We start from the raw sequence: 26,737 nt of genomic DNA on the forward strand, positions 1-26,737 counted from the left end.
ACTCACCTCAGGCAGGGAGCCTACACCAGATCAAAGTGTGGATATCACCACAGTCCAACCTGGTGAACCGGTGGGTGTTATAAGACTTGCAGGAATATGGGTGAGGAATTAGTTACAGGAGCAGAAATGACTCAGTTATTGCTGCATCGCCAAGGCCCACCTGAGCATAGCTGACAGCTCACAAAGCTGGGACCCTGGAGCACCCTGCACAGCCTGCAGGCAGCTCAGCAGGGTGGAGAGTGTCCTTTCCAGGTCTCAACCTCTTCCAGAAGGGAGCTGCCCTGGTTTCTGCTGCTCTGATCTCAGAGTCGTCTGCAGCCTTGGTTGTCTGAGAGTCTTCTTTACAGCCTGCCTTCCCTCTGTCTGGGAGAGTTTCTCAGTCTTTGTTGCAAGGAGGGGCCGAGTGAGTCTGGTCAATTTGGGGGAATTCCTGACGTTATTTTGAGATGTTTGCAGTCTTGTTTAAGGAATGTTCCTGTAGGATGAAATGTTTCAGTCTTAGAGGGAAATGTTACATAATAGCGTGTGTGTGTGTGTGTGTGTGTGTGTGTGTGTGTGTGTGTGTGTGTATTTTAATCCCAGGAGTTTTTGAACCCCAGCCTCATGGGACTGGGAACCATAATAGTCCATTTGGCGTATTTTTTTCTGCCTGAAGTCATGTTAATGTCTGTGGCCCTTGCTGCAGCCAGAAACTATGTAGAAGTCCATAGTATGTGCTCCCACTGACTGCAAAGGGCAAGGAAGCTTCTTTTGCAGGGGTGTCTGACTGCAGACTCACAGTTGAGAATGAGAGTCGCAGAAGGCTTCTGTTACAACCCCGCCCAAAAGAAACAGTCTAGACTTGAAGCCATTGAAGAGAACTCTTAGAAATTGTGATAGGCATGCTGAAGTGTAGCTCTTCACAGTTGATGGCTTCTGGGGACAGGGGTGGGAAGGACTCAGTTTTCTTTAAGGGACTGGTACCTGGGAGTTTGACCATACCCAGTGAGTATATGGGCAACACAAATTAGACTTAGCACTTTTTTCTTCTTTTGTTTTGGGGGTGGTCACAAGGGTGGGGGATATTCCTGGGAAGATTGGGAAGTAAATGTGATTGGGGTGCATTATGTGAAATTTTCAATTAGTCAATAAAAAACGCTGTGTTAGTAATAGCAATAACAATAATAAAACCATCTGTTCAGTCAGTCACCTGATGTGGCAGCCTCCCAGGTGTGACTCCCAGCTTCAGGTCTTTGTAGCTGTAGCAAAGGAATGTAGTGTCTCCACAAGATGCTATAAACTCAGATGTTCCATTCAATGATCCCAGTGCCTCAGGCTCTGTCCCCAGTACATAATCTTCTACCACCCAAGGGTTTCTCTCATCTAACGAAAGGAAGAGGGGTTGCACCAAGAATTCTCAGTTGTACTCCTTTTTACCTCATGGCAAGCAAACAGAAAAAAAAATAGTGGCATTAAGATTGGCCCCTGAAGCTGGGCTGTGGCCACACATACTTTAATCTCAGCACTCAGGGAGCAGAGGCAGGAGAATCTCTGTGAGTTCAGCTGCCCTGAGCTTCCAGGGTTCACTAAGAGCTCTAACATTGTGAGTTGCTTTATTCATGTTGTAGGTCTTTGCTCTAGAATATCTTTCCTGGGGCTGGACAGATGCCCCAGCTCTTAAGAGCATTCATTGCTCTTCCAGAGGAGCAGAGTCCAGTTTCCAGCGCAGGTCACCAGTTCCCAGCGCACGTCTCCAGTTCTCAGCCAGTGTCTCCCAGTAGCGGAGATCCTGCACTCTCTTCGGGCTTCCGCAGGCTCCCTCTCCCCTGTGCGCACATACACTCTGAAATAGAATAAAGTAAATCTTTAAAAACAAAAGACTATTGAGCGGTTGGGGAAATGTCTCAGCAGTTAGGAGCACTGGCTGTTCCCCCAGAGGATCCAGTCAATTCCCAGCATCCGCATGGCAGCCAACAGCCATCTGCAACTGTGGGTGCAGGGGAGTCTGGTTTATCTAGGCAGTGCGTGCACATGGTGTACATACATGCATGTGGGCAAAACACCCATACATGTAAAATACAAGTAAATAAACTGAGAGAGAGAGAGAGAGAGAGAGAGAGAGAGAGAGAGAGAGAGAGAGAGACATCAAGGAACTGAGAGTGGGGATGGAGTTTGGTTGGTAGAGTTCTTACTTAGCACAAATAAGCCCTGGCTTCCATCCCTAGAAAGGCATTAAGCATTGTGGTACTACATGCCTGTCGTCCCAGCACTTGGGGTCATCCTCAACTACATAGAGAGTCTGAGGTCAGCCTGGGCTGCATGAGACCCTGCTTCAAGAAAAAAAGAATGTCGAGAAACGTGCCCTTCCCACCAGGCCTGTCTGGTGAGGTGGCTGTAGATTTCAAACCCTGCACAGTTACTTCCAGCTGGTGACACAAGGTCACCAGGGCTTAGCTTCTCAGATGCTCAGCGCTTTGTTCTTCCAGTGGAGCAGTGTGTGCTTGTCATTTCTCCTCACTGGGTCAGGTCAGTCATGCCAGTGTGAGTTCTACTGCGGTAGGAGCCCGTTCCTGTCATCTCACACTTCTTTCTTCCCCAGTGGCTGGTGAAGCGAGCTATCGAAACAAAGGAAGAAATGGGTGACTACATCCGCTCCTATTCCATCTCCCAGTTCCAGAAGACCTACAGCCTCCCAGAGGTCAGTACCTGCGCACTTTCTTCTCATCTATCACATGTCTTCAGTCCTAATTTCTTTCTTTTTTCTTTCCTTCTTTCTTTTTGATTTATCTTATTTGTAGTGTGTGTATGTGTGTGTGTGTGTGTGTGCGCTTACATGAGTACAAGTGCCTGAGGAAGCTAAAGAAGTCATGTTCCTGGATCTAGAGTTCTAGGAAGTTGTGAACCACGTGACACACATACTAGGAAGCTGATTCGTGTCCCCTGACAGCAGTGAGAGCTCGTAACCCACTGAGCCATAGCTCCAGCTTGCTAGGATTTTCCCTTCTAATCTTTAATTTTACACATGTATAAAGTATCTTGATCCTGTCTACTTCCAGCTCCTTCCAGCCCACCCTGGACAGACTCTAACACCAGCCCTTACCACGCCCTCCTCCCTTACTTTCTGTTACCCACCTGGTTGGTTAGTGCTGCTTGTCTGCCAGGATATTGACTGCTCTTGTGCAGGTGTTCACAGATGTAGTGACCTCGTGGGTGCAGCAGCTGCGTGACATATTCTGCAGCTCTCCTCCACATCCTCCAGCTCTTGTGTTCTTTCTGCATTCTCTCCTGTGTTGTCCCCTGCGCCGTGCAGCAGTTGACATACATGTTTCCCTTAGGGCTGAATATGCAGCAAGCATGTATTTTTTAGCAATTTGACCAGTCAGAATTCTCGGTATTAACTGCCCACTGCAGAAGTAGCATCCCTGACCAAGCTTGTGTGTGTTCTTCCCTCCTTGCTGGTGTGAGTGTGCCCTGAGAGTGCTGGGGTCTGGTGTGGGTAGGTTCTCCTGCACCCCACCCTCCACTTGGCACCCTGGACCAGCCTTGTGCTTCATTAGAACTGCCATCCAGAGATGGCATTGAGGATAAATCTCTACAGCTCTGTTGTTCTCAAGTTTAGTATTTGACTCAGAACTTTTACTAAATTGCAAAAGCTTGCATGTATTATACACATGGTCATGTTCATGTACATGTGTAGAGACCGCAGATTGACATCAGGTACTTCCCTCAGCCACTCCCTACCTCTCTTTTTTTCCTCTCTTATTTTTGAGGCAGGTCTCCCCTGAACCTAGAGGTTATAGACTCTTCTGCACTGACTGATCCTCCCAGTGCCGTGCTTATAAATAGAGCCACTTTGCTTTTTATATGGGTGCTGGGGTGTAGCCAATTCAGGGCTCTATGACTCTGGGGCGAGTGCTTTACTGCCTGAACCACCTCCTTGGCCCACAATTCTGTTTTTGAAAAAAGCTTTTTAGGAGACTGCTTGTGTAGCACATTTTCTGTAGGCACAGTTTATAGTGCTTGCGGCTGTGAGATCACTAAGCACCGTCAAATGCTCCAGCACATCGCTGTCTTCCATCTTCATCCCGACCACTGCTCCATCCTGTAGGCGCTGATGCTGTTCTTTTGCAGATGGAAGAACTGAGGCTTAGAGTTTAGGTTCTTGCTGGAACGTTCAGTGCGTTTAAGGACTGGGCTTGTGGGTGTTTGAGTCACTGCGCTCCATGGCCTCTCTCTCTTACTTACTGTAAGGCTCTGTGGGTGTTATTTGCAGAGGCCCTAGCTTTTTCCCAGGGGAGATATATTCCCATGTATAAGAAAATTGAGAGCTGGGGAGATAGCTCCTTGGAAGCAGGAGGTACTGAATTTAATTCCTGAATAGACAGACATTTTAAAAGGTAAATAACAGCCCTGGGGACGTCGAGGCAGGCGGGTCCCTAGGGCTTCCAGGCTACCCAGCTTAGGTTACTTGGTCATCTTAGGACAGTGAGAGACTCTCTCCAAACAGAGGGTGGACAGCACCCAAGGAAGCACCTTTGGCTTCTTCTCCCCTCCCTCCCCACCATGCATGCACCTATGCTCCTGCTCATGCATGGACACACACAGACATAGACACACACTATGAAAAGTGATTCTGTACTAATTCGCGCCCTGCAGTGATAGGCAGTTGTTTGATAAGGGAGATTTGTGTGTCCAGTGTGTTTAGTCCTTAATAGAGCTGGTTGAATGCCTGTGTTCTCTCTTGCAGGATGATGACTTCGTAAAGAGAAAAGACAAGGCCATCAAGACCGTTGTTGACCTCTCAGTAAGTCCCCTTGCCCGTGTGCCTCTGTCCCAGCACTGCATGGCCTCCAAATATCCCCTGTAGAAGTCACACGTCACTCAGGAGCTGACAGCTAAGGATGTGTGTTAGTGTCCCTGCCGGCTTTACACACTCACACCGGGACACAGGCACCCACTGGCATGCTCCAAGTCCTTAGTTCCAGTTTTAAGGGAGAACAGCTGGAGTGCACAGCCCTCTTCTTACACCAGTGGCAGAAGTAACAACAGCTCTAGAGGACAGACGATGAACTGGAGGTGGTGAATGGACCTCCATGCCCCACCCCTTCCCACGATGGCTTTGGGAAGACAAAGTCGCTTTGAGCTTACGCAGGAAAGTCACCATATGTGGTACATTTTGATCCCTGGAGTCTTGCACATGACCCACTTCCAGTGGGGGTGGGAGCTGTGTGAAGATGCTCCGAGCCAGAGTGGGAGACTAAGCTAATAGAGCCTCTACGCCCGGTGCGCAAGTCTGTCTTCTAGAAGCAGCGCCCAGTGCACTGTGCATCTGATTTGTGGTGTCATTGTGTCGTAGCATGTCCAGCATTCTGCTCGATCTCATTTGCAGAGATTCGACCGTGGGTCAGAGGATGAGCGTGGGTGTCAGTTCCCACCTCTCACCTTGTTTAAGGCAGGGTATTTTTGCTGGTTTTTGGCTGTTTACAACAGGCCCCAAGAGTTTCTGGTGATTCTCCTGTTGCCACTGTCTATCTCTCTGTAGAAGAGCTAAGAATAAACATTTTCAAATTAAGCTGGGTGGTAGTGGCACACACCTTTAATCCCAGAGGCAGAGGCAGGTAGAGCTCAGTGATGTCAAGGCCAGCCTGGTCTTCAAAGTGAATTCCAGGACAGCCGGTGCTATTACACAGAGAAACCCAGTCTCAAAAAAACAATAATAATAATTCATCCAGCTTAAATATCAAATATGTGTTTGGTGAAGATGACAGAGGGTTGTATTGTAAATTTAGAAGCTGAGTTTGTGTGGCTTCTTCAGCTTTGTGAACTTACTAGGGAATCTTTTCAGAAAAACAATTCTGGACTTAAACCTATGTTGCCCCAAAATGATGGCACTGAAAAGAACACGTCACGTTTTGTTTTTAAGTCAGGGTTTTACCGTGGACACCTTGATTTCCTTGACATTGAGGTGGTCTTCCTGCTTCAACTTTTCAAGTGCCAGGATTACAGATGTGCACCACCATACCCAACTTAGTTACAGTTTGGTACAGACTCATAGAACCTGGAGGTAGCACCTGTTCTGGATCCATGAGAGGAAGGTATGGTCCGTGGGAGAGCTCTGCTCATGGAGAAGATGGACATGGGATGAGGTTAGGGCTGTGTCTGGAAAAGCATGTACAAATGAGTACCATCTGCCTGCCTGCCTGCCTGTCTGTCTGTCTGTCTCAGCACTCCATCACTTAGTATCCAGGGGCTTTGATTTGTTTGTGTGTCTCAGCATCTCTGTCACTTAGTATCCAGGGACTTTGATCTGTTTGTCTGTCTGTCCATCTGTCTCAGCATCTCCATCACTTAGTATCTAGGGGATTTGATTTGTTTGCTGTTTCAATGTGAAAAAGTAGAAGTAGAGTGGTCGTAAGTGAGTTACAGCTGTTTGCTTGAGGGATAGTTTGTGAGCACCTGTGGTGCCCTGGAGGCTGGGAAATGGTTTACCCACAGCTCCTACACTGTGTCTGTCAGAGATGCTGTGATGGTCAGCTTGACCCAATCTAGAATCGCCTAGGAAGACAATCTCGATGGAGGTTTGTCTAGAACAGGTTGGCCTATGGGGAAGCTGTCTTCATTGTTAATTGCTGTGGGAAGACCCAGCCCGCTGTGAGCAACGCCATTCTGTAGATGGGTTTCTGGACTATGGAAGAATGGAGAAATCCATCTGAGGACCAGCAAGCAAGCGAGGAGCAGCATGCATTTCTCTCTGACAGTGGATGTGGTGTGGCCAGCAGTCCCACACCTGCCTTGACTTCCCTGCTGTAACCTAGAATTATGAGCTATAACTCCTCCCTCGCCTAAGCGCTTTTTGTCAGCGTATTCTATCCCAGCAACAGGAAGGACACTAGAACAGTTGTTAGGGCTGTGGGGATGAGTGATTTAAGGTCAGCGGAGGCAGCTTCCCTTGAGCTGGGTGTGTTGTGACCCACTGGAGCCTTTGAATGTAGAACCCAGGAATGGTTGTGGTGTTTATGTCTCTGGATTCCAATGAAGAAGTTGTCCCTGGCAATTGCAAGGGCAGCGCTCACAGGTTTGACATTCAGTGGTGATCTCCCTGCCCTGCCATTCCAGATGTGAGCCTAGGGGTGTCTCTGTGACAGATGAAAGCAGCTGTAACCATCCCTGCGAGGAAAGCTGCCATCTGATACACAGGCATTCTTTGTTTCAAGGGTCACCTTAACTTTTCTTAACTGTCCTTATCACTTGCCAAGGCAAAATGTCAGAGCCTGCAAGGAGAGATGATCAGAGTGAGGGGGAGAAGTACCTGAAGAGTCCCATTCGGTATCATTTCGTCTCTATCTCTTAATGCCTTGTTAGCCACGGGCAGGTTGTTTAAACTCAGGACCAGTGAGATGGCTCTGTGATAAGGACACTAAGCTAACCACCCGAACTTGAGTCCCATACCCTGAATCCGTGGTGGAAGGAGAGAACTGACCCCCACGGTTTGTCCTCTGACCTCTTCATGTGCACCATGGCACATGTATGTTCCCTCCCCAGCCATGCACACAAGATAAATAGTGTAATAAAAGTGTAGACTCTGCAGGTTTGTCTCTAACAGAAAACTAGAATGGTGGGCAGAGCTATGGAGAAGCCAGTGCTGGCCTGGCAGGTGTTTATAGCAAAACAGTCTGGCAGGAGAGATGACTCAATGGGAAGTGCTCTCTAGAGCCCACATGGAAAGACAGGTGTGGTGACATGAGCTTGACATCCAGTTGGCAGGGGCAAGGACAGGAGGAACCTGGCACTGCTGGAAGACAGCCTTGCTGTGCATTTTGGTAAAAATGCGAGACCCTGTCTCATACAACCCACCACCAGTTGTCTTTGACCTCCACCTCCAGGTTGTGGCATGTGCCTGCATCTGGGTGCATCCAGGCATTTGCACACATGCTAAATAAACAAACAAATAAAATGTCATTTAAAACAACAACCAAACAAGGTAGGAAGCAACAGAGGGGAACTCCCAGGACTGCCCTGAAGCCTCTACAGTCATGTGCACCCCAAACACAAATGTACAGAAAGAAAAAAGAGTAAGTTGATTCTGTATAAACTTTAAAAAATGTTTTGCTTTCTTTATGGTATATGTATATATGTGTGGGTACCCATGTGCAGTGGGGTGCTCCTTCCACCATGTGGGTCCCAGCGACTAGACCACAGTCTTAAGGCTCAGCGGTAATGACTTTTACCCCCTGAACGCCGTGGCTGGCTCTCTGAAACTTTTTAAAAGTGAACATAGTCATAGACAGTATTGTTTGTTGCTGTCAGACTCGGATTGACACAATCATGTTAACAGTGAATGAGACACAGGCATATCCTATAAAATCTAGTTCACCTCACTCTGCAGCTGGGAACCTGTCTGAGGCCTGTTGAAGGGAACTGCCTCTCTTGCCATCACAGAGGCCATTAGTGGCAGAGACGGGAGAAGATGCCTTTCTCTCGGAAGATGGATTTAGCAGTAGCTCTTCACAGTAGGCATGTACACTAAGTCTTGTGAGAAGATCAGCTGGGGAGGCAGCCTGGGGACGCTCGAGTGACTAACACGTGCCAGTTAATAGAAAAGCCTTGAGATTAGAAGCCCTAATACCTGGGGGCTAGTGCTGTCCTAGACTAATGCTGTACTAATCCTAACGTTATTGTAGGCTAATTCTGTCTTAGGCTAATGCCAATCCAGGCCCAATGCTAACCTAGGTTAATGTTATCCTAATGGTGTCCTGGAGAATCTATCCAAGGCCCAATACTATCCTAGAATCTTAAACAAATTATTTCATTTATGGGTTTGTTTTGTTCTGTTTTTTCACTGAGATAGGATCTCGTGTTCCCCCACCCCGAACTGCCCTTGGCATCACTATGTAACTGAGGATGACACTGAACATCTTTATTATTATTATTATTGATTTTTATTGAGTTCTACATTGTTCTCTGCTCCCTTCCCTGCCTCTCCCTCTCCCCTTCAACCCTCCCCCAAGGTCCCCAAGCTCCCAATTTACTCAGGAAATCTTGGGTTTTTTTTCTACTTCCCATGTAGATTAGATCTATGTTAGTCTTTCTTAGTGTCCTCATTGTTGTCTAAGTTCTCTGGGATTGTGTAGACTGGTTTTCTTTGCTTTATGTCTAAAAACCACCTATGAGTGAGTACATGTGATAATTGTCTTTCTGGGTGTGGGTTACCTCACTCAAAATAATGTTTTCTAGCTCTATCCATTTTCCTGCAAAATTCAAGATGTCGTTATTTTTTTCTGCTGTGTAGTACTCCATTGTGTAAATGTACCACATTTTCCTTATCCATTCTTCAGCTGAGGGGCATTTAGGTTGTTTCCAGGTTCTGGCTATGACAAACAAAGCTGCTATGAACACAGTTGAGCATATGTCCTTGTGGCATGATGGAGCATCCTTTTGGTATATACCCAATAGTGATATTGCTGGGTCTTGACGAAGGTTGTTACCTAATTTTCTGAGAAATTGCCACACCGACATCCAAAGGGGTTGTACAAGCTTGCACTCCCACCAGCAATGCAGGAGTGTTCTCCTTACCCCATAACCTCTCCAGCATAAGTTATCATCGGTGTTTTTGATCTTGGCCATTCTTACAGGTGTAAGATGGAATCTCAGAGTTATTTTGATTTGCGTTTCTCTGATGGCTAAGGATGCTGAACATTTCCTTAAGTGTCTTTCAACTATTTTAAATTCCTCTGTTGAGAGTTCTCTGTTTAGGTCTGTACTTCATTTTTTTTAATTGGATTATATGTTCTTTTGGTGACCAATTTCTTGAGTTCTTTATATATTTTGGAGATCAGACCTCTATCTGATGTGAGGTTAGGCTGTCGTTTTCTCTTGTTGACCATGTTCTTTGCTTTACAGAAGCTTTTCAGTTTCAGAAAGTTAATTGTTTCTCTCAGTGTCTGTGCTGCTGGGGTTATATTCAGGAAGTGGTCTCCTGTGCCAATGCATTCAAGTGTACTTCCCACTTTCCCCTCTATAAGGTTCAACACTGAACTTCTGATTCACTTCCTCTGCCCTGGGCAACTCAGTTATAGGCATGTGCTACCGCAGCCCATTCATGAAGTTCTGAGGATAGAACTCAGAGCCTCATGAATGCCAGGCAGGCACTCTAGCAACTGAGCTGCATCTCCAGTCCCTGCTTCTTTAGTATTAAATTGAAAATGATATTGTATACTCTGCCTCTGCCTCCTAGTGGTGTCAAAGGTGAGATGCATGTGAAGCCATCAGCCTGCTGTCACTTTACAGAGCAAGCTGTCCCTTGGCTCTGGGTTTGCCTGTGCTATTGTTTTGAAGTCTTTTCTTTAGCGGAATCCAATTTCCTGTCTTGAGTCATTGGCTCTCTCAATGGTAACTGAGGAGAATGCAGTTAAGCTTAATTATGCAGTGCTATTATAACAGGAGAACTTGGTAGAAATTAAATTATATCCAGTCACTGTGTCGGGTTCGTTCTGGTTTTCATTTCTGTATAAGTCTGGTTGGTGTTATTTATAGTTTGATATTTGTGTGGACGCTGGGGCAAACTAGGGGGTATTTGTGGCAGAACCTTATGAGAACAGCCCTCAAGCATCAGGCTGGATATTTTCTGCAAAAACTGAGATGGGTCAGTGATGGCTTAGTGGGTAACGGGTCTTGCTGCCAAACCTGAGTTCCAGCCCTATAGAGAGAACCGACTCCCTCAAGTTAACCTCTGACCTCTACATGTGCAAGCATGAGCACACACAGTGAATAAAAGTTGAGGTTTTGTGTGTGTGACAGACACTCAGAACTTTTCATAAAGAAACATAAACTGAAGCCCGGTAAGCTAGATTATCTCAAGGGAACAGTTCTAACTGGAGTAAAGAGCTAATTTAAAAGGGCTGTCCAAGTGCTGATCTTGGGGTTGGCTAGGGACAATCACGTACTGGCGCAGTGTCCACCCGTCCACATACAGAGCCCCAGGTAATTTTCCTGAACGACTACTGACCGCCATCTCAGCAGTCAGGAAGGACATTTATTGGCGTAAAATGACAAATCAGGCCAGCAGGAGGAGGAGACTAGTGGTTATTGAACATGTTCTATTCACGTTCACACATGTTGTCATGTTCACACACATGCGCACACATCGTCCCACAATCTTGTTCAAGATAGATGCCATATAGATATATATGCACATGTGCATATACGAGCACATTCAGCCAGAAGGTATGCCATATAAAATAGCTCTCTAGTTACCATACTGTATGTTCATAACTAAGACAGCTCGAGCCAGGCATGTACCTGTAGTCCCACTGCTCTGGAGGCTGGAGCAAGAGAATTTCTTTTTTTTTTTTAATATTTATTTATTTATTTATTTGTTATGTATACAATATTCTGTCTGTGTGTATGGCTGCAGGCCAGAAGAGGGCACCAGACCCCGTTACAGATGGTTGTGAGCCACCATGTGGTTGCTGGGAATTGAACTCAGGACCTTTGGAAGAGCAGGCAATGCTCTTAACCTCTGAGCCATCTCTCCAGCTGCAAGAGAATTTCTTAAGACAGGGAGTTTGAAGCCAGCCTTGGTCATAAAAGGGGGGAAATTAAAAAAAAAACAAAAACAAACAAAAAAAAAACTCTAGGGGGCTGGAGAGATGGCTCAGAGGTTAAGAGCTTTGACTGCTCTTCCAAAGGTCCTGAGTTCAATTCCCAGCAACCACATGGTGGCTAACAACCATCTATAATGAGATCTGGTGCCCTCTTCTGGTATGCAGGCAGGCATGGAAGGAATGTTGTATACATAATAAATAAATAAATATTAAAAAAAAACTCTAGTAATTTTTAAAGTCAGCAAAAAATTACAGGGCATTTTAGTCTTCTTCAGCTTTTAGTTAGTTAAGTTTAAGAACACCTTTGTTTACAGGTGTAGCCCACTAGAGGGTTTGTCCCTCTGACAAAATCCCTGAACAGAAAGAAACTTTGACATAAAAGGGTTTATTTTGGTTTACACTTGCAAAGAGATGGAGTCCATCATGGTGGGGAAGTCACGGCAGCCAGGAAGCAGATCAGTCCCATTTCATCCACACACAAAGCAGAGAGAGAACAGGAAGTAGGGTTATGCTCAGATGCACCCCATCACATACTTCTTCCATCAAGGCTGTGCCTCCTGAAAGTCCCATAATCTTCCCAAACAGCTCAGCTGGGCCCGAGTGTTCAAACCCTCACGCTTGTCGGGAACAGTTTACATTCAAACCACAACAACCATTTTACATTTTCAGAGCTAGATCCTGAAGGAATTGAAGACTCCTTCTCTGTAGAGACCTTTAGGATGTTTGGTGTGTACACAGGTCTGATAGTGTTCTGTTTGTGGCTGGCACTGTGGAAGGTCAGCCATTCGGTGCCTGTTCCCGTGGAAAGCCGTGTTGAGAAGTACAGAGGAGACATAAGCCCTTTATTTCACAAGGCAGCATGATAAAGACGCTGTTCTTTTTTATTCTTACTTTCTGTGCATTGGTGTTTTACCGCATTCATGTCTGTGTGAGGGTGTCAGATCCCCTGGAACTGGAGTTACAGTTATAAACTGCCATGTGGGTGCTGGGAATTGAACTCAGGTCCTCTAAAAGAGCAGCCAGTGCTCTTAACTGCTGAGCCATCACTTCAGCCCTAAGATATTGCTCTTCTAAAGTCATCCAGAAATTTAGTATAATTGTAAAAAAACAAAGAGTTTGCATAAGGATCTTAACAGTCTGGTGCTAGAATAAGAATAAGAATAGGCAGGAATTTGGATAAAACAAAATGGTGAAGGCAGGAAGCAAGATCATCAAACAAGAAGACTGAAGAGACCAGCAGGTCCAGTTATTCCAGGGTCTGAAGGGGCACTACCTGAAAGAACATGGGAGAGAAAGGGAAAGAAGACCAAGCAAGCAAAACAGGATTCTGTTCTCAATTTGTCAAGGTCTTCCTTTATTGAAGCAAGCTTTAGTCTTAAATACTCCTCAGTGAGGGAACTCGGGCAGGGGGACCTGGGGAAGGGATTCGACAGCTGGGCAGCTAAGCGGGGCAGTTGCCAGTCAGTGGTTAGAACACCTGCTGTTAGTGATAAGCAGCAAGCAATGAAGACACTCCTGTGGTGCTTTCCAGAGCTTGAGTCCTCAAGGTTAGCATGGAATGTTTTGGTTAACTTTAAGTTTTCTGTCTCAGAGTTTTTATTTCAAGGCCCTGTGAGAAAGGAGAAGCCTCAAATGGCTCCTGACATAGATGCGTTCTGTGGAGTCCAGTGCCTGTGTGTGTGCGGGGGGGGGGGGGGGGGGGGGGGGGGGACTCCATAGTTCAGAAGTCTAGACTTTCCAATGAATAGTGTTGGGATCCTTTGTTTCCTATTCAAAATAATATGGCTTCCTTCCTTTCACTGCACCAAAAAAAAAAAAAAAATTTAAGGTTAAACATAAGCTGTAATATGAATATACTTGGCGACATTAACAGAATGAGGTGTTTTGTTCTATGTTTGCTTGTTTTGTTGTTCCTTGCTGCATGCTGTAGTTTCCTTTCTGTTGTCACAATAAACCATCCTAGCAGAAGGCGAGAGGGAATTAGTTTATTTTAGTTTATTTGAGGGCGCCACTCCAGGTTGCAGTCCATCATTACAGAGGTCAAGGCAGGACTTTAAAAGCCACAGGCACAGCCAGACCACAGATTGAGATCATGTGCCCTTGGTCCTCAGCAGCCTTTTCTGCTGATGCAATGGTGCTCAGCTGGACTGAGGTTTTAAAGAACATTCCTCATGGCTGTGACCACAGGCTGACCTGATCTAGACAGTTCTTTATGAGAGTCTCTTCTCAGGTGACTCTAGATTGTGTGGCATTGGCAATTAAAACTCACAGTCACAGTATAAAGTATGGAATTAAGGAAACACTGCTAAAATGACCTGAGCTTGGTCCCTCCACTCCCAAGTGCAAAAGCCAGATGTGGCAGGCAGTACATGAGTCTGTAACTGCATTCTGCAGCTGGAGGCGGGAAGATCAGAAGTTCCAGGCCATCCTCAGCTACAAAAGGAAGGAAGGAGAGAAATAAAGAAAAGAAGAACACAAATAGTGCAAAGGCTGGTCTCATCAGAGAACTTCCGCCCTGGAAGGGAGGCTTGTGGTCGGCTCGCAGGGGTGGAGGCAGCCCCAGCTTAGCTTCTCTCCTAAGCTTTCCTAAGCGTTGTGCTCTAGTTCCCTTTCTGTTGCTGTGATAAAGACAGCCTGACCAAAAAAAAAAAAAAAAAAAAAAAAAAAAAGAAAGAAAGAAAGAAATTAGGAGAGAAAGGGTTTCTTTGGCTTAAACTTCCAGGTTACGGTCCATTATTGTGGGGCACTCAAGGCAGGAACTGAAGGCAGGCAGTCACGGCACAGTCAGGACCAGAGAGGATGCATGCCCAGACATGTAGTGCTCGGCCTGCTTTCTCTCTCTTATGCAGTCTAAGGTTCCACCCAGGGAATGGTGATGCCCACCTTGAGGCTCAGTCTACCCACATGGATTAAAGCAAGCCAGACAGTCCCCCAGATAGGCTCGCAGGCCAGCCTGACCTAGAGTCTCTGTGTCTGTGGCCCCTGATGTGAGCCAACCATTCTGTATTAAAGGTCTACTTCCCGAGTGACTGGAGGCACCAGCCACAGTCCTGGGGAGCCTCACACGCTCCATGCCTTGCCTTTCTCGTCTCCTCAGGACACCTACAAGCCCCGTCGCAAGTACAGACGGCAGCAGGGAGCGGAGGAGCTGCTGGATGAGGAGTCCCGAGTCCACTCCACGCTTTTGGAGTACGGCAGGTATGGAGAGGGTGCTGTTCCACACCTATTTCATGACACTATTTCTGAGTCAGGCTGGGGCCGGAGTTGTCACATAGTTAGAAGTGCTTGCCTTGCCACAGGAGGAACTGAGTCTAGTCCCCAGAACCACATAGAAAAAGCCCCGAGTGGAGGCACACGCTTGTTACCCCACTGCTGAGGAGGTAGAGACAGTAAGATCCTGGGGCTCCCTGGCCAGCCAGCCTGAACTAAGACTACTGGGTGAGCTCCAAGCCAATGGGAGACCCTGCCTTGAAAACCAGGGTGGACCATGTCCTGAGGAGCAAGGTTGTTTTCCAGCTTCTCCTTCCCTGGACTAACAAACAAAGCAAACATAAAGGCCTTTTGAGTTTCTGTGCCAGCTCACTGGTTCTCTCAATCCCCGGGACACCTTTGCTTTCTTAACAAAGTTCTCTATTTCAGGAAGGGAGGAGGGACGGAGAGAGGAAGGGAAGGAGAATCGGACTAAAGGAGGAAGGAAGAGAGGGAGGGAGGAAGGGAAAGCCAGCAAGCTACGAATTCCTTTCTTCTCAGTTAAAATTGGACAGCTGCTGCTGAAATGGTGAGGCATGCTGATAGTCTGAGCACTCGGGAGGCCGAGGCAGACAGGTCTCAGTGAGGCCAGCCTGATCTACAGAGTGGGTTTCAGACTAGCCGAGGCTATGTAGTGAGACCCTGTACACAAACACACACACACACACACACACACACACAGCTAGCTGCTGCCTGATTGAGTTTACGGTTTGTTGAAGTTTGTGTTCTGGCCTCCTTGGGGAATTGGTGGTGCTGAGAGCAGGGCTCGCACGCGTTTCCTGGCCCTGCTTTTAAACAGTCCACAGAGCACCTGCAGTGGTCCCCTTGGGCCCTACAGAAATCCTCTTGGTTTGGGGCAAAGATTGCTCTGACTAGAAAAATGAAAACTTTAATAATAAGCTTTATTACTTCTTAAAATTATTTTGTTCTTAAGAAAGGGTTTTACTTTTACATCCTCACTTTTAAAAACACGCAAGAACAGGACTTTGCTCAACACTGGATATTAACCTTCCCTTATGACCTACGTTCTCTACCCAGGGTGACCAATCCCTTGATGTGAGTATGTGCCCTGTGCTTCCTGCCTGTGTGTGGCAGAGAGTGCCTACCTTGTTGTGTGGCTGACACTAACTCTTTCTCACGGGCATCTCCCTGAGTGTCTCATGGCCCCCTCCTCTGGGAAACAGTGGTAAACAAGAGGAAATGAGACTTACTGTTCCAGCTTTTCAAGGGAAGGCTGTGCTTATTGTTACTGTTATTATGGGGGGCAGGGGACAGCTTACAGGAGTCAGCTCTCGCCTTCCACCTCTATGTGGACTCTAGGAATTGAACTCGGGTCTTCAGGCTTGCATGACAGGCGCCTTCCACCTCTATGTGGACTCTAGGAATTGAACTCAGGTCTTCAGGCTTGCATGACAAGTGCCTTCCACCTCTATGTGGACTCCAGGAATTGAACTCGGGTCTTCAGGCTTGCATGACAAGCGCCTTTACCCACTGAGCCGTCTCGCCTGCCTCTCATGCTGTGCTGTTTGGTTTTGTTTATTTGCTTGTTTTGAGGTGGTAGTCTGAGGTCAAATCTCTTTCCTTCCCACAGTTGAAACTCGTGTGTGTTTCAAAAGCCACTGAGTTTCCTCTGGTCCCAGTCCTGTGTGGTGTCCATCCTCCCAACTCATCATTTGCTGCTGAGAATTGAATGTGTTTTTTAGTTCAGGGACCATTCAGACCGGGGACATAATTTTGAGAGGGGGCAGGAACTGTACAAAATTAAACTACACGGCCCCTTGTTAAAAATGATTAGTTAAAGCCTGGAGAGATGGTTGACACAGAAAACTAGCTTTCACCCCCAGGGAATAAAAGATAGTTCTCTTCTGGAGCCAAAGGGGGGTGACCCTGGCTTGAATCACAGATTTAAGTTACCCCAAATTCCCTGTTACGATATGAAAGAAGCCTCATGAAGCTTTTATAGTAACAAAACAAAGAAAGTCATGAATCAAGGCACACACACACACACACACGTATACACACATCTGTGGAGACATTAGGTGGCACAGGGGTTATAGACACATGGAGAACTCATGACTATAAGCCTTGGATGTTATCTGATGACTCAGCCTTTGGTTGGTGAATTCTTTTTTTTTTTTTTTTTTTTTTTTTAGTTTATCCTTGAATCAACTGTTAGTTACCGAACCCAGGAATGGATCAGATTGCCCAAATTTGCAAATGCCTACATGAAACTACAGGACTAAAGACATTTTTTTTTTTCAACTGCATGAGCAGATGTGTGCTGTAGGGCAAAGGTGCTATCTGGTGGCATCCTTAGCTGCAGGGTTAGTGGAAAGTGGAGGCTTGCTAAAGTCTTCCCAATGGTTGTATCAGATCAGAGGTGGGCAGTGGATGGCTACTGGAGGGTTAAGGCTAGCCCCAGGACAGTGTGGCTCTATCTACAACATTCCAACTCTCCGCAACCCTGAAATTGTCGTCCTTCTGCCTTATTTAACTCCGAGGTAGCCTTATCCTGTTAACTTGGCAATACTGATTAGGCTGCAGAAGTTGACATAATGTTCTTTACAGAATGGTGTTTAGGCACAAAGTTCAGCCTTAGATTAAATCCACTATACTATGGGCCACTCCCCAACAGTGTTTCCAGTTCTGTGACAACCTATGGCAAAGTTAGGCAATGTTATGACATTGTACTTTCTGCATTTTTTTTTTCGTTTGTACTTTTTCATTCAACCAACGTTAAAACTTCAAACTGTAAAGGCGGCGGCATCCGCCAGGAGAAGGGTACAGGCTTGCGCTCCAGTGATTGGTCATAGCTGCCATAGTAGGGGCCTGTGTAGGCCTAGATGGACAGGTCTTGGCTCTGTATGTGTGCACTGCACACACGGAAACTTTGCAGACATATTTTAGAGCAGAGAGCAGGTGAGGGGAAAGATGCTGTGGCGCTGTGTATCGCTCTGTGTGGACAGTAGATGGAGCAAGAGCTGCTTGCATGAGGCTGAGCAGGGCCTTGGAGGAGGAAGGAAGATGGAGGAAACAATGGGGAGGCAACATGGGAGACCTGCGTCTGCTAGGGGTGGTGGACGAGCAGGAGAGGTGAGGCTGCAGACCCTACACCAGCAAGTGCCGAGGGCTGCCACTGACCCCAGACCAGGCGTGTCCCGAGTATGGGCAGAGGAAAGCCTTCATCTGTTTTTTCTTAAATGCTCGCATGCGATTTTATTCCTTTCCAAACTAAAATCTGAACCTCGATGTTTGCACTATACCTTCTGTTTTTGGGTGAGTTGATTTTGTGTTGTATTTGCTTTTTTTTAAAAAAAAAATCATAGTTTTGTTTGTTTTATGCAAAAAAAATAAACTAAGCTGGAATGTGTCTGTGCGCCTTTTAAATTTAAGGTTTTTGGGTTTTTTTTTGTTTTTTTTTTTGTTTGTTTGTTTGTTTTTCGAGACAGGGTTTCTCTGTGGCTTTGGAGCCTGTCCTGGAACTCCCTTTGTAGACCAGGCTGGCCTCGAACTCACAGAGATCCGCCTGCCTCTGCCTCCCGAGTGCTGGGATTAAAGGCGTGCGCCACCACCGCCCGGCAAATTTAAGGTTTTTGAAGTGAGTACACATTGCTGACATTGTGTTTGGGTTGTGTTTGAAAGTAAAACACAGGTGCAGTTTCAGGTCATTGCAGTGATGTTAGGGTCTGATTTGGACTCAGGAAACACATTGTTTTCAGGGATGTTTTAAGGTTTTCAGCTTGCAGCGTGGTTCCGAGATGTAGTTCTTGATATGAAGGTCGGTGAGTGCCCTTAAAGGTTTCCCTGTACTTACTATCCTAGCTTTCTGTTGATAGCATTAGTACAGCAGATAACATGAGCGGCCATAGTCAGAGCCTGGTGGGTTATGTTTCTGGGTAAGGCATTTGAAATATTTTCTCCCAGCCTTCAGTAGCCTAAATCCTCTTTGGCGTTTTTCATAGAAGAATCCAACCAAGCACTAGAGAGAACGCTCAGTTGATAAAATGTTTGCCACATAGTCATGAGGGCCGGTGCTCAGTCCCCAGCACCCATGTTGGTTGAAAGCCAGGTGTCAGGTTATGTTCCTGTAAACCCAGTGCTGGGCAGGCAGAGGCAGGAGAGCCCAGGGTCTCACCAGCCAACCGTTCGAGCTACACTGGTAAGCTCCACTTTCATCGAGAGATACTGTCTCAGAAAGAGTTAGAAAGGACCAAGGGAGGAGACATCCAGTGTTGCTTACCCAGCCTCTACATGCACATGTGTCAAAAAATACACTTGTTGGGATTTACTGTGATTTCTGAATAGTAATTCTTTCTCACGACTTACAGGAGATACGGATTTAGTCGCCAGAGCAAAACGGAGAAGGTAAGGAAGACCTGGAGTGGGGGTGGGAGGAGGCAGCAGTTGTAGGCTGGGTAGCACGGGTCCTGCTGATCAAGCACCAGGCTGTAGGTAGGCAGGGGCCCTGAGATGAACTGGCCACCTCTGTCCCCTGCTTGTCCATTTTGGTATTTCTAGCCTGCCAACAGAAGCATCCCAGAGCTACAGATCAGGGATAAGTCCAGCAGGCAGCTCACCAGCCCATGCCTGCCTAGCCTGCTCTGAAGCCGCTAGATTACCTGTTCTCTTTTGGCTGGGCCCCTGCTGGTTTTCTTCCATAGACTACGCCTCTGCACACTTGTCTTATTTTTGCTGAGTCTCCACCTCTGGCGCTCTGCTCTTTCCTCATCTTCCCTTCTAGGTTGAGGACAAGAAAACCACGCTTGCTGCAGGGCTGTCGGCCACAGAGAAAACGGATGCTCATGAAGAAGATGAGCTTCAAGCAGCTGAGGAGGTGTGTGCTGCGTGGTGGCCCTCTGAGGTCCCCGTGTGGGTCATTGGCGGGAGATGGGCTCCCATCCACAGCTCCCTCTCCAGCCGCCTTCCTCTCCTCACAGTTCCCTTTTCTGAGCTGTTATGAGGCTCACCAGTAGCCCACATTAAAGCATCAGCTCGGGTTCTACCACAAAGCCCCGGGTGGGCACCTGCTTCTGGGCACGGTCAGACCGCTCACCACTGCTCTCTTCCTCTTTCAGCAGCGCATTCAGACACTGATGACCAAGATGACTGCCATGGCCAGTGAGGAGGTGAGGCTAGGAGGGATGGAGGCCGGGCCAGGGGACACCATCTTTAGAGCCCTCTGTCTTCAGCAGTCCTGAGCCCTGCCGTTTTTGCAGGAAGATTTTTATAATGCCTAGCCTTGTCCTTAGGGCCTTCTAAGAGGGAGAGTTTAAGGCGACTGTTGGGGCGATATATCCCTGCAGAGGTGGCTAACTGGCCTCTAAGGAAGAGCAAGGTCAGTCCTGCTTCTCCGTAACCGTGGGAACCCATCTTCTTCTGAAACCAGCTATGTAGGAGATGACATCCTTGAGTTGCCAGGGAGCCCTCTCACAGGTCAAGGCCTTTCCGAAAGAATGATTAGCTATGCCCTTGGATGGGATCGTTTATTTGAAGATCAGGAAAGACCTGTGGGAATAAAGAGATACTTTAGGACCTATGGTTTCTTTTCTGCTTCTCATCTATGAGTACCAGGCCTCGACATGGAGATGGAGAAGAAGATGGAATCCTAGGGTACCCAGGGCATGCAGGGAAGCTAGTCCAGGTGACCAGTGTCTTAAGGGAAGTTAGAAGGGGTATCTGGGAGAGGAGGGAGATAGGAGGGATACCCAGGGCCCAAGAGAAAGTTTGGTAAGGGTATTCAAGACACAAGTAAGGGGATGTTAGCATAGCCACTATGTGACTTAGGAGATGGAGGGGTGGCTTCAGGGGTTTCCAGGAACCAAGGAAACTAACGCAGCCAGCTGAGTGACTCTGGAGATGGAGCAGTGGCTCTGACTTCTGTTCTGAGTCTTGTGGATAAGTCAGTGGTCAAAGTGCAAGTCACTTCCCTGGGTAAATGCTGTGTATTTTGTAACCATACTCAGTTCTATGGTGGGCAAGCGTCCCTGAGGATAAACCTCCTTTGATTGCAGAGCCGCCTCACCGCAAGCTCCGTGGGTCAGATCGTGGGTCTCTGCTCCGCTGAGATCAAGCAGATTGTGTCTGAGTATGCAGGAAAGGTAGGTTGCCGCCTGCCAGAGCCTGGGGCTCAGGTCACACCCACAGCCTTACCCTCCTACATCCTAGCTCCTTCCCTTTGTAACCGTGGAGTCTGGCTGAATTCATGAACCACATTCGTCAGAAGCACCAGCACCAGGCTTGACCATGCACAGCTGCCAGCGTTTGCCCATGAGCTAAATTCATTTTGTTGGGAGGGGTCCATGTTTTCTATAAATATTAAGGGGAAAAAATATGTGTCTTGAAATAGCATCTGCGGACCAGGCAGTCATCTTTCCCTCCCTGCCAGGCTGCTCGTAACACAGGCATGCCTTGGCAAGTGGGCAGACAAATAGCGTTTTTGGCCATTTCGGAGATATGGCGAAAGTTTTTCTCGACTTTATTAAAAAGTGTGTATAAAGAACAAAACCTCAGTTGTATTTCAATGTTACTTTTTTCTCCCATTCTAAGAAGAGGCAGAGGGACCTTAAATATTTCAGTGATACAGAATTGAATCATTTTTAAATAGTTTTAATTTTTATTTACTAATGTGTTTGTATGGGGAAGCAGATTATCACAGCATACATGTTGGACTCAAAGGACAACTCTATGGGATAGGTTTTCTCTTTCTCCCTTTATGGGGTTCCAGGGTTGGACTTGGGAGGTCTGGCCCCTGCAGTAAGCACCTTTTCTTGTTGAGCCAACTGGCCAGCCCAGTGAAGAGTCATTTTGCACATGCCTGAGTTTGGTGTGGCTGCGCCATGGCCTGGGTAAGGTCTCCCTTGTTTCATTTCCTGATGCGGTGATAACATCCTGCACAAGAGCAGCTCCCAAGAGAAGAGACTCACAGTTCCGGGTTATGGTCCACATTGCAGGGAGCAGTGTGAAGCAACTGGTCACACCAGTCAAGAGCAGACAGCAATCAACTACTGCATGAATGTGTTCAGCTCTCTCCTTTTTCTTCTGCCCAGTCCTAGCCCCTGAATTGCTGCCTGCATACTTTCCCCTCTTGATTAACCCCACTAAGGAATTCCCTCACCGGCAGGCCCACAGGAGCAGCTAATCTAGCCAGTTCCTCACTGAGACACCCTTCCTAGGGGAGTCTAGATCACATCTAGTTTGCATTACAATCAAGCACCAGATGGGTCTTGGGGCCTCCTCCCTCCCTGGGCTGCCAGACAGTGTATTCTGTTTCTCTTGTCTCAAATCCTTTGGTAATGGAATAGTTCCTCTCTGCCCTCTGCACTTAGCCTTCGGTAGTGAAGAGGGTGTGCTTGAGGAAGAGGCCTCCCTAGACCCTGATGGGGTCTCCAAGCAATGGTGCTTCCGAGCAGGACAGTGAATAGTAGCATGTCTAGGGTGGGCTGTCTTGTTTCCCCATCATCCATCCACATGTGTGCTTCTGAATGTGGATTTTCTTGTCCAGCTCTCAAGAACTCAAAGGTCCTGTCTGATCAGATTATCATCAGAGATTGAGCCAGGAAACGTTCCACTTACTGTAATGGTTCTATAAACTCAACAGACTGCAATGCATAGTTGTAGAAAGAGGAATTAAGTCAGTGCCTAGAAGTGGCCTGGTCTCTTGTCTTTGTTCTCCTAAGTGGCAAGGCTGAGTGTTGCAGTCTAGATTGCTGTAATGATCCTTATCAACCTTTAACAGGGAAGGCAACTAGATGTGTTTCTGATCTGTGTGTGTCTGTGTCCATGTGTGTATGTGTGCTTGTTAGTGTAGGACATGCATGTGCAGGCCAGAGGTTGAAAATTGCTTGTTGGAATTGGTCCTCTCCTCCCACGCTGTGAGTCCTAGGGACTGAATTCAGGTTATCAGACTTGGCTGTAGGCATCACCTCCTGAACCAGCTCACTGGCCCTTAACTAATATCTCTCTCTCTCTCTCTCTCTCTCTCTCTCTCTCTCTCTCTCTCTCTCTCTGTGTGTGTGTGTGTGTGTGTGTGTGTGTGTGTGTGGTGGGGAGGTTTCAACAGGATTTCTCTGTAGCTTTGGGACCCGTCCTTCAACTAGCTCCTGTAGACCAGGCTGGCCTCGAACTCACAGAGATCTGCCTGCTGCCTCTGCCTCCCAAGTTCTGATCTAATCTCATATTGGAATTACTACTTCACTGATTTCAGTGATTCAGTGTATAGATCTGTCCTGGCTTTCCATTTGTATTCACTTACCTTAGTACTGTTGTCAAATACCTTTGTTTCGCTGGGACACGTAAGCTGCACTCTGCTTTCCTCTTTTCTATCTAATTCACAATACAAAGCAACCTGTGTTTTATTAGACTTCTCTTTGGTGCAGCTTTCATCATGCAACCTGCAGTTGCTGAGTTTGCTTGCTTCTTATTGCTGTCAGTGCCTCCAGCCAAAGACTGGTTGCCTTCAGATTGGCCTCCAGTTGTGGTAAGATGTGTTGGGTTTATTGCTGCTAGTGGTGAGGAAGGTCACACCTCAGACTCTGTGGTACACAGGAGACATGCAGGAGCAGGGAAGCATGAGGCTAGCCCTTAAGTTAGGCCATTTAAGGAAGGAAGGAAAGAAGGCAAGTGAGGGGAGGGGAGGATAGATAGGGGAGAGGGAGAAGAATGGAAAAGGAAAGGGGGAAGGACTCATCATACTCGGGTTTGTGTTGGGCGCTTTGGGGAAGAGTCTGAGTGTGTGGGTCTTTGCTCTGTGTTCGATGTTAGAAGGAAGGGCCTGCAAACAGCTCAAGCCCACTGCTTCGTTGTCCCCGTCTCAGCACCTGGGTTGGCTTGAAACTGGGCTCTGGTGTTTCCTCTCTGATTGGTGCTGCCAGTATTGGTTATTTCAGGAGTAACACTGCTGTTTCTAGAGATGAGGTCGCAGTGCTCCAGAGACCCCGTTAGTCTTGGAAGGGCAGGAAGAGGCAGCCCTAATGCTGCTGCTCACCTACCGCTTGCCAACTAAGTCAGCCTTAGCCGATATCTCTGTGGGATCCTGATGGGGTCCTTGGGGGTTCTGTAGGTCTGACGGTGTAGGTAGATCTGACTTCTGGAAACACAGTCTGATGCCGTCTTTTGTAGGTAGTTTGTAACCTGTTAGTTCACAACTTTCCTTTTATGCGTGTGTATATGATGTGTGCACATATGTGCACAGCACACATGTAGAGATCAAATGACAACCTCAGGAGCCAGCATTCACATTCTACATGGTTTGAAGTGAGCTTCCCGTGTTTTGCTCTGTGCTGGGTTGTACAGGCTTGCTGTAGAAGTGCTGAATCATGCCCCGAGCCCAACATTTGTTTTCACTCTAAAAGATCATTTAATTCTTTCTCTTTTTACACTTTATTAATTTGTGTGCTTGTGTGTGCTCGAGGGGCGGGGGTGCATGCCACGGCTTACATGTGGAGACCAAAGGCAACTTTCTCGACTTGGATCTCTCCTCCCCTCATGTCAGGCCTGGTGACAAGTGCCTTTACCCAATGAGCATCTCACTGGCCCAGGATGATTTGATTCTTCCAAGCTGTCTTCTTGCTTATGGCCTTCCTCTATCACCGTACTTACTTAGTCCTGTCTGTGGATGTGCGCATGGACCACACTCCATTGTTTAGCTGAACAAGTCACTGAATACTACAAGTGTTGGTGCTGGGTAAAGAAGTGTACACTAGATCCCTTTTTCAGTTGAAGAAAGTGTGGGTTATGGAGGCTCAGTCATTTCTGCACTCCTGTGCAACTCTAGAACATTCCTGGTTCAAATGTAGGACCATCTGCCTTAAGAGCAGTGGTTCTTGGCTTCCCAGTGTTGTGACCTTTAATACAGTTCCTCATGTTGTGGTGATCCCAGTCATAAAGTTATTTTCATTGCTACTTCATAACTATAATTTTGCTACTGTTCTGAATCATAATGTAACTATTTTTAGAGATAGAATTTTGCCAAAGGGGTAGTGACCCACAGATTGAGAGCCATTGCTTTAAAACCTGTCTCCTTAGCCAGATGGAAGGTCACTGGGGGGAAGTGGAACTGTGTGTGCCATCCGTGGTTCTGACTCCCGAGTCTGCAGTGACACGGGCTTCCTCAGGCGAGCTCACCATGCCACCAGCTGCCTTGGGTGCTGTTTTGGGAAGGGGTGAGTGTGCTGGGAATGGACCACAGAAGTAAGGGAACCTGGTACAGCCTGGGCTCACACAGCAGCTCAACAAGGCTGCTGGGCGCTGAGGTTTCTTACTTTTTTTAACTTTTATTATTACTATTATTACTATTACTATTATTAGTGTGTGTATGAGAGAGAGATAGGGGGCACGTGTACATGTTCTACATGTAAAGTCAGACGACAACTTTGTGGAGTTGGTTTTCTTTTTCCACTTTTAACTGGGCTGTGGGGATCAAACACAGCTCTTTGGGTTTGTATGGCAAGGGCGTTTTACCACTGAACCATCTTCTTGGCCCACGGAAGCTATAGAAGGGGTAGCTAATGGTTTTTCGTGTCACAACAGAGCATTTTATAACATTCTCATGTAGCTATCTTTAAAATATAGCATCTCAGTGCCAGAGAGATGGCTTATCCAATGCCACCAAGTCTGATAATCATGGTGGAAGGAGAAGGAGAAAACTGGCTCCCACCAGTTGTCTTCTGATCTCCATCCATGTGCACACATGCACAGCATCCCAGCCCGGGTGCTGTCCCCATCGTCATCTCATTGCTGTGTGGAAATGTGTTTTTAGGTCCTCAAGAAGTGTATTTATAGAAGGTATTTTTTTCCCTAATCACTCTTGGAAGGCCCGCTACTCCTGACCTTTTGATTCTGTGTTCTGGCAGCTGGTCAGGAACTCGCCTGTGTCTTGAGAGCACCTTTGCCTCAGCAGATGATTAGACCTGGGGTTGGTCCAAGGGTACATATGCAAAAATACAAAGGAAGGAATCCTTCCCCATTGCTGCAGTGGCTAAGCACAGGTTTGCAGGTGCGAGTCACACATATACATACATACAATGATTTTTATATTAGATATTCATAAAATACATTATACTTACATTTTGACAAAACCATACATGTATATAATATATCTTGCTAGTTCACACCCCTCTCCCACTGAACCCTTCTTCCCAACAAGCCCTCCTATCTTGTTTTGTGTTTTGCTGTTGTGTAAGTGTGTTCCCTCCTGCTGAGTTTAACCAAGGCTGCTTGGGTAAGCACAGATGAGGAGCATGGGCAGAACCTTCCAGTGGCTGCACAAGTGAAGAAAGCGGCCTTCCCTCCCCCAGCAGCCATCAACTGCCAGTGAAGCCCCATGAACTCCTCCCCTCCCCAGGATGGAGAGTTGACTGGCTTGATCTTATGAGGATCTTGTGTCGATAGCCACAGCCATCTGAGTTGGTCTGGGAGACAGTTTCACGGCACTCCTTGCCATCTTTCTGTTCCTGTACTCTTGCCTCCTGTGCTCTCAGAGGGAGTGATGTCGATGTCCCATTAAGGCTGAGCACTCAGCAGTCACCCACGTTCAGTATTTTGCTCGGGTCACGTGGCAGTGTGAACTGGCTGGGATAGAATGCCTTTGGAGTTCTGTCGTTCACTCGCCTGTCCAGAGTGTGAGTGACAGCAACCCTGCTGCTGGAGCATGCAAGAGAGAGCCTTGTGTTGCCTGGCTCCCCTCTGGAGTCCTGGAGACTCGGCACTCATCATGGCCTTTGCCTGTGCTTACCATCTTCTTTCTCAAGGTCTCGCCTGGGAGCCTGGCCACAGACTGTTTCAGTCATACTATGTCTCCCATATCTTTGTATCAAATCCTGAGCTATTCATCTCTGCTTGACAGGCTCAGGTCATTTATTTTCCCTTCAGGCCGTTTGTTGTATTCTGTGGTTGGCAGCGTACTGGGG

At 47.1% G+C, this 26,737-nt stretch overlaps 1 protein-coding gene across 2 annotated transcripts in view; it reads left to right on the forward strand.

Moving 5' to 3' along the window:
* Positions 1-26,737, forward strand: part of Ccdc93 (coiled-coil domain containing 93) — an 82,617-nt gene that overhangs the window by 11,491 nt on the left and 44,389 nt on the right. Inside the window, exons 5-12 of one of the 2 annotated variants that reach the window (XM_041648114.1) lie at positions 2,579-2,677; positions 4,727-4,783; positions 14,680-14,780; positions 15,870-15,887; positions 19,160-19,196; positions 19,573-19,665; positions 19,907-19,957; positions 20,843-20,929. In XM_041648114.1, the coding sequence (XP_041504048.1) occupies positions 2,579-2,677; positions 4,727-4,783; positions 14,680-14,780; positions 15,870-15,887; positions 19,160-19,196; positions 19,573-19,665; positions 19,907-19,957; positions 20,843-20,929 (543 nt within the window). The remainder of the gene's footprint in view (positions 1-2,578; positions 2,678-4,726; positions 4,784-14,679; positions 14,781-15,869; positions 15,888-19,159; positions 19,197-19,572; positions 19,666-19,906; positions 19,958-20,842; positions 20,930-26,737) is intronic. The other variant, XM_041648115.1, reaches the window with a different exon arrangement.

This window comes from Microtus oregoni, unplaced genomic scaffold, assembly GCF_018167655.1.
Source record: "Microtus oregoni isolate MIOR12 unplaced genomic scaffold, Mior012 000003F_ref0000135, whole genome shotgun sequence".
NCBI lineage: Eukaryota > Metazoa > Chordata > Mammalia > Rodentia > Cricetidae > Microtus > Microtus oregoni.